The sequence below is a fragment of the Mizuhopecten yessoensis genome, unplaced genomic scaffold, assembly GCF_002113885.1.
Source record: "Mizuhopecten yessoensis strain PY_sf001 unplaced genomic scaffold, ASM211388v2 scaffold7149, whole genome shotgun sequence".
Classification (NCBI taxonomy): domain Eukaryota; kingdom Metazoa; phylum Mollusca; class Bivalvia; order Pectinida; family Pectinidae; genus Mizuhopecten; species Mizuhopecten yessoensis.
The window spans coordinates 25314-37190 of record NW_018406905.1 but is presented as its reverse complement, the minus strand read 5'-3'; the positions used below and the strand labels follow the sequence as shown (position 1 = coordinate 37190).

Below are 11877 nucleotides of genomic sequence, written 5' to 3'. Positions count from 1 at the left end.
GCGACTCGAATACAACATAGTTTCTATTTCCTTATTAGGGTGATGTTGTTCTCTGACACGACACTGTGTCATTGTTTCCGTATACATGTACATAGGACATTTCGTTAAATCTACACAAACTGCTTTAAATATTACAATTTACACAGGTCACAGTTTCACGAAAGTTCATCACATTGGAACCTTCTTTCATTAATTATGAAAAGTCCTTTTATTTACGACCAATACAGTTTTCTATGTGACGTTTCGATGACTAGTACGATATGTACATCGCCATATTTATCAGACAAATGACCAGTGAAGCATATGCACACACAGGTGTAAAATGTGTATGAGTTGTCCACAAAATTGATTTCGAGTTTGTCTACGTTGTAGGGACAACGGAATCAAATCAAAAAATGATTGTGGGTTTTTCCCTTTTTGGCAGAAGATTTAATAGGAAGGTGAATGCCACGGGGCCTGCTGGTTGGATATTTAGGTGGTAGAAGTTTCAAAAGTTGTATGTGTTGGTTGAGCAATATATACAGATGTAAAATGTACAAAAAATAAATAATTCACGTCTGCTTTTGTCTGGGGGTGTTTATTAAGTGTGTAATTTGTTGTAAATTTTCGTCAATTTTTGGTGCCGAATTCAATACAAAATGGCGGACCCCATATAAAAAAGTTAAAATAGGCAGAATTTTGAAATATTTTATTATTTGTGTGAGATGATATTCTTCAAAATGAGGGCAGGTAAACCAGTGTGGATAACCCTATTTAACCATGATAGTGGTAAACGTTAACACTATCGTCTATGGAAAATCATTTGGTTCTGCGGTCCCTGTAAGCATATGTACAATCGTTGTTATATATATATTGAATGACTCGATTCATCCATACTTACCAACCTGAAGAAAAAGTTTAGAAATATAGGAACCTTCTTTCACTTTAGATTTCCAGAGGAAAATATCACTGAAGTTTAGGAAGTTTGTCTATATTATATATGATAAATATTATAACGTTTCCCTCAATTAATCTTCATGATAGGGGTTTCGTTATGTTAAAGAAATGTGGTAAAAATAATGCCAGTCTGCTCAATCTTTTTCAATATCACTATAATTGTAACAGCAGGTTCGTAATTTAAATCTTTGTATTAACCAACATGTATACAAGATACTTTGTCTTTCTTAATTTCATACGTAATATTCAAAAGTATGCTTTTTATTCTAGATCAATTAAAATTGTCGTCAGAGTCAGAAAGAATGCCGCATAGGTATGTTTTAGAAAAAAGGAAGTTATGTTACGTCACCTAATAAATTAAACGGATACTATAACATGACTGTAAAGAATATCCGGATCAGCACCTGCATTCCGCACTAAAACAGATACTCAAAATTAATTTGTGGCATCGTTATAAATTGTTTGAAAATATATTTTTAAACTTAATATATAAATATACATATTACCGAAAATAATTAATATCTGTTTCAAAAATCGTATTGCTTTTAATTGATCTAAAAAAGGAAGCAGGACATATGTCAAATAACACAATCATTTTATTGTCCAGAGACCTTCATCACTATATGTTAAATTATGTATTTAGGAATCTGTCATATTTAATAACTAATTATAAACGTTTAAATAACTAACATACGCGTATACTGGTACGGTTTTATGATGTATGAACATCTATATGCTTACAGTGTAGACATACGAATTAAAAACCTAACCTTTGAAGATCAATGTTAATTCGATAAAAATATAATTTTCAGATGTAATATTGTAATTATCAAGAACATTCCATAAAGTCTAGTTTTTGTTTTTCCTGTATATATATATATATATTAAAGTATAAGTGAAACGTGTCATAGCGATCCTCCTACTATATATAATCGAGGCTGTTCATGTACACTTGTATCCAACGGCGTATGTGTATAAGGAAGTATTTACTTCTCACACCTGGAATTAACGAACAACAACAGTTAAATTATTTCCCTTGTTTATTTTCCTTCATAATAAATACACATATACACTGATGTAGGTTACATGATCAAGATTATATGATTTAGTTACATGCCACTCTTTCATTAAAAATACTGTTACAACTTTCATAATGCCGATGTATATATATTTCTTACATGTTTTTTTTATCAATTATCGGCTTCTTCATGATTCAATGTTTGCATCATCCAAATTCATCGCTCAGTATTAACAGTGATATCATTAGGACTTATGTCATCTGATATATTTTATTCAGTTTCCAGGACTGCCATCCTTTTTGGAAATATACGTTTATATTGTCTATACATCTTTATCATACAAAATATCCACCTCGTCATGCATATTTCTAACACTGTTGATGGTATGAAACCTTTTTTCTTACAACAAGTCTACAAGATGTAGTAGGTTTGAAATATACATAAAATACATATCATATACACTATCAAAATTACATATATACAGTATCATTGATTTAATTTCTAAACCCAATTTCTCACCAAGATTTGGATTAATGCATTTAAGAATTGACCTTCGTTTTGACGGCGTATACGGTAATATTAACGCAGTTGGCAATTGGCATATATATTGTGCACGTTAGCACTCAATACAGATATGTTCATTGCTAACTGCGTTTATACTACCGTATACGCCGGCAAAATGAAGGTCAATTCTTATATTTGCATTAAGAAAATGTTTTAGTGCTTCATTACGCAGAAAAAAAGTCGAAGCGGGTTGCCCCGATGGTAACTACGGTAGCCGTTGTTGCTAGGACAATATGTTTCCAATGAATCCTCCACGATATATGAGTAAATTTTGAAAATACGCAGTGAACAACAGTATTTTGTCCTTTCATGTTTTTTTTTTAATTAAACAATGTGAGAAGCCCTTCGACCTATTCTGTTCATTTACAATGGTCGTCATGTACGCGCAGTGATACACTGATCATGGAGTGACGCGGTCGAATGTTTCAGAACAAAGCCGCCATTGTTGACGTTACCGCCTAAAAAATGTGAATATACATCCATGGAATAATAAGTTTGTCAGCATTCTTTCGTTGTAAAGTTAAGCAATAAACTGCATAGATGTGGCAGACCAACTGGTATAACTGCCACATGTGTCACAGACAAACTGAATGGTGCGCACTAGCGCACGATGACAAGTTTGTCTGGGACACATGTGGCAGTTATACCAGTTGGTCTGCCACATCTATGCAGTTTATTGCTTATATATATATATATTTCCGGAATGAAAATTCGCAAAAAATAATTTATGTCTTTTCCAACTTTCAAATTTCCCGCTTATTACCGTCAGGTCAGGTCAATATCTTGAACGGCACAAAGATAACAGCTGACGTCACGCGCTGTTTCCCATACACAATTGAAAAGGCTCCGCAACTTTCGTTAATAATTCATTTGTTTTTAATTTATATATATATATATCATATTCTCAATTCATAAAATAGTAACAAATAACATTTTGTAAATAACTAATTAAGTGTCGTAAAAAAATCCGATTTTATTGCGACCTATATCAGGCGCACGCACTCAACGGAAGCCCGCAGTAATCAGGTCAGAGTTATATTTGCAGTCCGGCATGTTGTTAATGTTGATCGTGCAACCGGAGAAGGTTGAATTGGTGAAAAACCAAGGCGTAAATGTGTTTGTTAAACTCACAGACACTTGAGACAGGCAGCTGGTGTTCGGGATCAAAGCAGAAGATACCTATAAGTTCGATAGTGACACTGTTAAGTCGCTCGGAGGTGCAAAGACCAACTTCAGTTATAGTATCATAAGATGAAGCTGCTATTGGCAGTACTTTAGTAGTAACATAGAAGGGCTTTGACACACCAAATGTAAATATTGACACATAATGGATTCCGAATATGTTCTCTGTATCTAGATGGTGTCATTGGACTGTTATCTCTCTGAAGCGTGTACGGCGTCATATTTGAAACATATATCAATCCGCCAAGCCTTTTTTTCTCTGCGTTTACGAAAAAAAATAAACGCAGTTAGAGTTTACTAAGCTGAACAAGGGAGAGATGTAAATATACAATATTATAGATTAGTGTATAAAGTAACAAGTATGAATACACTATTCCGTAAAACAAAATAAGCATCACAGTATATGAATATACCACAGGGCTTCGCTTTTGCCTGTCTATTTGGTCCCCCACCTGCCCCTGCTACTTTTTTTCCTGCCAAAAGCTGTTCTAACCTTTAACAGGATTCTATTTATGTTGTCAACACAATCACATAAGTGTAGACTTGCATCCAATATTGTTCGTCGCCTATACAGTACCATCCAGGATGAGGAGCATGTGAGCCTGCTTAATCTGATCTAACATCTGCCCTTATATTTACACTAATTGAGCGAACAACCTTTGTCACTGTTTTCCTGTAAAAAAATATCACACTGTCCACACCTTATTACTAATACACGAGAGAAACGAGTGTGATGATATTTCCAGATGCCAGAACTATCTGCCCCTCCGTATTCATTGAAGCCGTTTCAACTGTACGTTTTACTAAACGTTCATCCTTAGTTGATGTCGATGTGTCCTCGAAGGTTCCTAGGTACTCTCCTAGTCGTGTGATTGACAGTGTCCCAGCTCCTCCTTGAACAACGTAGAACGATCTAACGGGGTTACTTGTAAGAGCATGTACATGCCACAGTGATCCTCCTCCTAGTAAAGGAAACGTCTGCAACATATTTCCCCCTTTATCCAAAACAAACAGACATCTCAAACCGAAATCTGACACTAATATAAATCCATTCATGTTAATGGTTACCTTTACTGGGTATCCAAAGTGATTTTTTTTGTTCACAATTTTTCCGGCTTTGTTGGGGATTTCGCCTTTAAATCGCATCAGACAACTGTTCTTTGAAGGACCTGGCATAGAATACCCCTCAGCCTTAGACGCCATACAGACTACCAGGGTGCCGTCGTCCGGTGATACAGCAACTCCGCGTGGATACAATTTGGTGAAAGAGTGCAGAACTGTCAACTAAATGAAAGGAAATAAACAGTGGACAGCGAGATATAAAAAGCATAATTAACACCTGCAAAGAAACAGTGGCATTTTATCCTTGCTCTTACACAATACATTGGTCCCCTATTGTATGCAGTTTATATATGATTGAGTGTCATCACGAAAGGAAAGAATAATTTGCAGGTTTTACTCTAGTTATACAAAATGAGTTTCAAAGACATACTTGATTTAAGTTGCAAACATAGGCATTTGAAGGCGGGTGCCTAAGGCAGGTTTGACTTTAAGTTATAGGCACGCTATAGATACAGACAGGTGATGTTTACAAACTCGAAAATACCAGGAAGCTATTATTAACAGCCAATGCAGACTGTTAAGAGGTGATGATCTCGCATCACACACCATCCTAAATGATATGTTAGTTTTGAACAATACTTTCACTTCAGTTTTTTGTATTTCTTAAAATCGAACAGAATGTTTACAATGTAGGCTTCACTTAAATTTGATATGTAAACTCCTTCTACACTGCAACAATTCAAACGGAAGTCAGAAGTTCATTAATATAAACTGAGATATGCACATTCAATCTAGTCCCTTCCTGTTTTCATTAAAGATCGTATTACCATAATGCACTACAATAACTTCCTTGTACTTGCAATGACGCAAGTTCAAAGTTATTGCGATATTTTTTCATATTCACGAGTGGCAGGCCTAAACGATCACGACTATGTGACTCCTCGCGTATCTAGTTATGTTGTTATCTGTTCCGTTTGTTATAACATCAACATAAATACTGCAAATGGGAAATTATCGGGGTTAGAAAATGTTCGGGTTTAGTAAATAAACACGAAAATATATATACACTCAAATAAATACACAGATTATTTCACTAATCATCAAATACTGTCAAAATAAAACGACAAAAAGAGAAACTATGTAGTCCTGAAAGTCAAATGGATAAGAAGCAAGGGAAGGTGGCCACGAATATATCTGAATTTTAGCATGTTGTCTACGGTAAACAGTTTAATTAGTAATATGCTAGTATAAGAACCTGAGAAAACGATATTAGCCGTGTCGAAGTCACGTAAATATCACTTTTCATGTTCATGTAACACATATTCACTAAAACAAAAGTCCCGGATTCTTGTATAGGATATGAAATTATTATGATTGTATCATTAAACCAGATGAACCGTAAGCTAATCATCAAGAAAAAAATACTGCATTTTGCAAACAGCTTTATATTTTGACTTTACAAAAAGAGTGACCTTATAATGTAAATATGTACCTGATGTTTCTAAAAATAGTAAAACAGGAGTAAACATCTCAAATAACTGACTTTTTAGGTGTTATAATTAAGCAAATTAGGACGCAGGGAATATGGTACCATGTATATGTAATACCTTGCCGACTTGTGTATAATGACGTTTCTCGGTATGATTCTATATTAGAGATGTCTTCAGAATAATATTGTGTCAGCTATATTTATCTATATAGAATAAGAACTGAAATGCACATGTCCTGTGTGATTTGAAATTATAGCAAGGATGTTTCTAAAACATACATGTATGATAATGTTGAAAGATCCACTTCTATTGATATTTTTCATTCCATAATGATGGCTATTTCGTACTGTTTATTTACCTATTTTCATGCATATAAAAACTAGTCATATTGCAATAAACATAATAAGTGTTTATTTAAGAAAACTGCCATAATAAAGCAAGTATTTCATGGTTTTGAATTGACGAAAAAGTATCAACGCATACCTGACGATTTGATGTCAGCATGATGATCCTCTTCTGTAGAGGACACGAGACATAGATGACTCCGGTCGCAGTCACTGCCAAACTATCCACACAACCACGTGTATCAAACTTGTACACTCTCTCGTGTCTATTGTTGTACAAGGAAACCCAGGAACACTGAATGAAGGCCACCCACATGTACCCTCCTTGCGCTGTCACCAACCTTTTAACACGTCCACACGATCTTTCACATGGACATGACAGTTCCACCCGGGCGTCTACTTTGATTGAAAGCTTTTGAGATGTTTCGTCAGAGCTGCTTTCATCGCATTTAGTTATTTTACCCCACAACTGTGTGGCCTTGGTTTTGATATTTTCAAAGCTTGATGATGCTTTAATATCAGATTGGTCATATTTTATTGTACTAGATCTGTCTGTATGTGTTCTCCTGTTGATATTGTCTGTGCTCGATGATTTTTTCATGTCATGAATATCACTTTTGATTACATTTAGTTTATCATTGATATCTGGACCTTCAATTTTGTTTTCCAACTCAATGGAATTATAGATATCGCTATCGCTCACAGATCTTTGAGAGGACAACTCAGAAGGATGAATGTTTATGTCCTTCTGAAGCTGTTGTAGTTGGTTCACTTCTTGCTCTAGTTCTCTGAGCTTTTCTAAATACATGTCTTGTTGTCCAGGTTTAGGCGTGTGCCAAATATGATCCTGTTCTTCAGATTCAGTGTCACTATCCTGAATGTTTTCTTCTGTGATTGTCGGATTCATAGGGTCTAATGTATTAAAACTGTTTTCTCGGAAGCAGCCTTTCAAAATCAACCTCGACCTTTTAGATCTTGCCGAATCCAACTTCATCGCGTTAGGTTTCGACGACTGTGACGGTGTATTCGTGATATGTGTGATGGATTTCGTAGAATCTACCACTTCCAAACCATCGCTTTGGTTTTGTTTTTCTCCCGGCAGTGTTGGTAAATCGACACTGTATGCGGATTTTACGGCATCCATACCTTTGCTACATGTACTAAAATCAGGTGTATAAAGTCTTGGTCTTGTTTCTGAATCCAAATCAGAAGATTTCTTGAACAAATCGCCAACAAAATACTTGTCAAGGCTGTTTCTAATCCAGAGTGAATCTGATGGTGTGTTTCGTCGGTTTCAGAATTGCAACTTAGGTTTAAAAGGGTACATTCTGGAATGATGTTATCGAATGAATTTTCAGAACAGACATCCCAGCTTGCTGCTAATTTATTTGTGTCTTCATTGTCGTTTGGAAAGGTCAATACGTTCACGGTTTTTGGTAGTCTATCTGGAAAAGAAACACACAAAAAATAATCAGCAACATACTACATAAATTATGTCTACAGAATACGTCTATAGCAGTTTATATCATATCCAAAACCTCAATTAGATATAGGGATCCATATGTACAATTCGAAAACGAGACCTTGTATTTTTGGTTACTATGTATTGTTTTAAGCATACGTTAATAAAGGTTATCATTTTTATGAACGTAATGTAAACGTTATAAAATGTCTATAATTTTTTAAGGAAAAAGAGTGGTTCTCTACGTTTTGCTAAATTTGTAGATCTACTTTATCAAAAATTAGAATGACGGACATACACATTAAAATCGGCATACCAACAAACACATATTTGAGTTTTGGCGATCGGAAGTTTTCTTTATTCATAATCAATAAGGGATCTTCATGGAAATGAGAGTAGTTATCTTTCCTCGACTAGGAGACACATGGTATACTTAAAGGAATACCAATCACTGACTTCTTATTAACTAACTCTGTATCACTTTTTATCTAAAATCTGTTATCTATCAATGACAAATAAAATGTAATATAAAAGATAAGACTTAAAAAGAAATGCAACTTCATTGAATTTCAAAGTCAATGATTTGCATATAAAAACTAATCAATTTTGAAACACACTTACGATATTGGTGTTATGAGAGTGATTTAATAATTGTAAAATTACGCACAACATTTCTCCAAAATATTCTTAAGTTAAAAGAATTACAGAAGAAGAATAGTTTTCCCCTTACAATCATTTCTAAGAGTCATTTTCTGAATTATTCAATAGTAAAAAAGCAACCTATCGTACATTATGTATAAAGTTGTATTGGTCGTTTGTATTAGTGATCCGTAAATTGAACTTTAACTTTTAACTTTACCACATTATATTTCATAACTTATCGGTGATGAATATCACTATACATTTGTCTGTTCCTGTACTTAAGGCATTTGTTTCTACATATTACTGTACCACAGTTTCCAACGCTTTGTTAAATACACAAAACTATTTCGTACCATTTGTATGAAACTGTTAAAAAAGCCACGTACATCGAAAATCTTAAATGAGTATTAATATATCAATCTTTAACTACAATCTTTAAGTCCAGTGCAATCCACTGTTAGGGTTGTATCGTTTGAAGCCTTCTGCTTATTTCAAAATGTTCGGTTCTATTTATAATCCAATACCCTTCGGTCCTTTCCAACGATACTTCTAATCGCCCCAAGCAATATGTTCTTGAACAAATCTTACTTCCACAACTTTTTGCGATATAATAATAAACTTAAATTCCTTTCGCCTTAAATGAAATACCATCAACTATTATTTGATCTCTTTTCCATGAACATAGTAATTTATTGAAATGTATACGTCGGATTGTTTTTGTTGAAATATTTGTGAGCAAACAGTCTCGTATAAAGTTATTGTATGTCGTTTTTTTATGGGATTTTCAATATGTTGTGTTTACTAGGTCGGAAACAAAACGGTATATAAGTTCGGATTTATTATAAAAGTATTGGAGTTAAATAATGATTAACTGACTGCTAAAAATATATTAGCGACTCAGTAGATCTTTTTTTATTAATAATACAAAGAGTTTTCCAAAACGAACTCATGACTTTCCGACAATTATTATCAGCATCTCTACTTTCTACACAAGGATCCAACATCTGGTTCCGATGCAAACATGACTATGGCTTTGAATTCAAAATAAAGAGATTTGGTATCAAAATCAAATGAGAATGAAACGTAGCGCAATGGACCTTTGTAGGAGATTGGTTTTCCATACTCTTATATAGTTAATTATATACAGTAAAACATGTTTTGAAGCACAGAAAAGATATCGAATTCGTACTCCAAAGTGAAACCCGTTTTTAATTCTACATGACCTCTAAATTAGTTTCCTACAGTGAAACATATTAATATGGTTCTCCAGAGTAAAATGCTTTGATAGCAAACGTCTAGGGATACACAAAATTAGTTTTCTACAGCTAAACACATTTAAAGCAAACCCTTCTGGTGCCTATACAATTCTTTTTCCACACATTCCGCTTTTTAATTTCAAATTGACTTCTTTTCAAGCACGATTTCGTACATGTAATAAGTGTGCTCAAACGAGGTGGCTCCTACTAATGATAACTCGCAATGGAATGTTCCAGTATTCCTAAAAGGTACCACACTTACAAGTATGTGAAACGTTTAGAAAGATGCGTCTTCAATGAATCCTCTAACGTTTACTCCTACATATTTTGTATATTCGTTCTCTGCTTATTTAAAATAGTAGTATACTTTTGATTAATATAACAATTGACATACCTGGGATTTGATTTTCCATTTCGATGTTGTTCTTCAGTAAGCTTATCTTGAGTTTGCAATGATTTTCTTGGAGGAAGTTATATAGCGTTATATGTCGAAGCTAAACAATCGTCGACTGATACCTCATCTTCAACTCGAATACAACATAGTTTCTATTTCCTTATTTAGCGTAATGTTGTTCTCTGAAACGACACTGTGTCATTGTTTCCGTAAACATGTGCATAGTGCATTTCGTTAAATCTACACAAACTGCTTTAAATATTACAATTTACACAGGTCACAGTTTCACGAAAGTTCATCACATTGGAACCTTCTTTCATTAACTATGAAAAGTCCTTTTGTTTACAACCAATACAATTTTCTATGTGACGTTTCGATGACTAGTACGAATTGTACACTGACTTTCATCAGACAAATGACCAGTGAAGCGTATGCACACAAAAGTGTAAAATGTGTACGAGTTGTCCACAAAATGGTTGTCGATTTCGGCTGCGCTGTAAGCATATGTACAATGGTTGTTATATATGTATCGAAATGAGTCGATTCATCCATACTTACCAACCGGAAGATTTTTTTTAGAAATATAGGAACCTTTTTTCACTTTAGATTTCCAGAGAAAAATATCACTGTAGTTGAGGAAGTTTGTCTTTATTATATATTTTAAATATTATAACGTTTTCCTAAATAAAATCTTCATTATATGGGTTTCGTTATCTTAATGGAAAGTGGTGAAAATAATGCCAGGGTTAGCGTGTATTTTAATATTAGAGAAGTGGTTGTGTATATACAAGATTGAAGCCTCATTGGAATAGGACTATTCTACTCAATTTTTTTTCCATTCCACTGTATTGCGTTAGAACGTCGTCTGAAAATGGGACTGGTTTCATAAAAGCAATCATCTTGTGCATGATGTGATGAATTGATGGTTGTACATCATTTTGTGCTGTATCAAGACACAGGTTGTCCTCTACAATTTTTTATTGTTTTATTCGATAATTTGGCATGTAAATAAACGTATTTACAAATGATGAAACCTTTTTGGAGTGCTCGATCTCAAAAGTTGAGAGATGTATGATTGTACGTTATAACTGTTGATCCGGGGATTATTAAATAATCGAGCTTTCAGTTTAATTTGTGATTATTACCTGCTAGAAAAGAAATTCTGGTTATTTACTGGAATAGTTTTCGAAGAACAATTAAGCACTCATATATTTTGTGTTTTGTGTTGTTTTTGTGTTTTTAATTTTTTAAAGATTAAAATTAAACAAATATGGGCTTAAGTTATAGCCATTATATGAAAGGGACCTGTAAAGTGATATTGAACTTAACTTCCCTTCGACTATTGTATTGTAGGTTCATATAACATAATATTCACGATCACAAAAGTCAACAATTATATAGTGATGTATATATATATGTATATTAAAGCATCAGTAAAACGGGTGCTTGCGATCCTTCATCTAGCTATAATCGAGGTTGTACATGTACATCTATATCCAACGGCGTTATTTTCCTTGTGCATTTTG

General features: G+C 33.9%; 1 protein-coding gene across 1 annotated transcript; it reads right to left on the bottom strand.

Annotated features, from left to right (window-relative positions):
• Window positions 1-3774: 3774 nt before the first annotated feature.
• LOC110453184 lies at window positions 3775-10480 on the bottom strand. The gene is made up of 3 exons (XM_021502033.1): window positions 10352-10480; window positions 6737-8042; window positions 3775-4985 (listed from the first exon to the last, which is right to left on the bottom strand). Exons 2-3 carry the CDS (start codon window positions 7739-7741, stop codon window positions 4410-4412), a joined length of 1581 nt encoding a protein of 526 aa, XP_021357708.1. The 5' UTR covers window positions 7742-8042; window positions 10352-10480; the 3' UTR covers window positions 3775-4409.
• Between the last annotated feature and the right edge of the window lie 1397 nt (window positions 10481-11877).

Coding starts and splice junctions, on each gene's coding strand:
- LOC110453184 (XM_021502033.1), bottom strand. CDS start 7,741: ATGGATGCCGTAAAATCCGCATACAGTGTCGATTTACCAACACTGCCG. Junction 4,986..6,736: donor TGCTGACATCAAATCGTCAG/GTATGCGTTGAT, acceptor CCTTTCATTTAG/TTGACAGTTCTGCACTCTTT.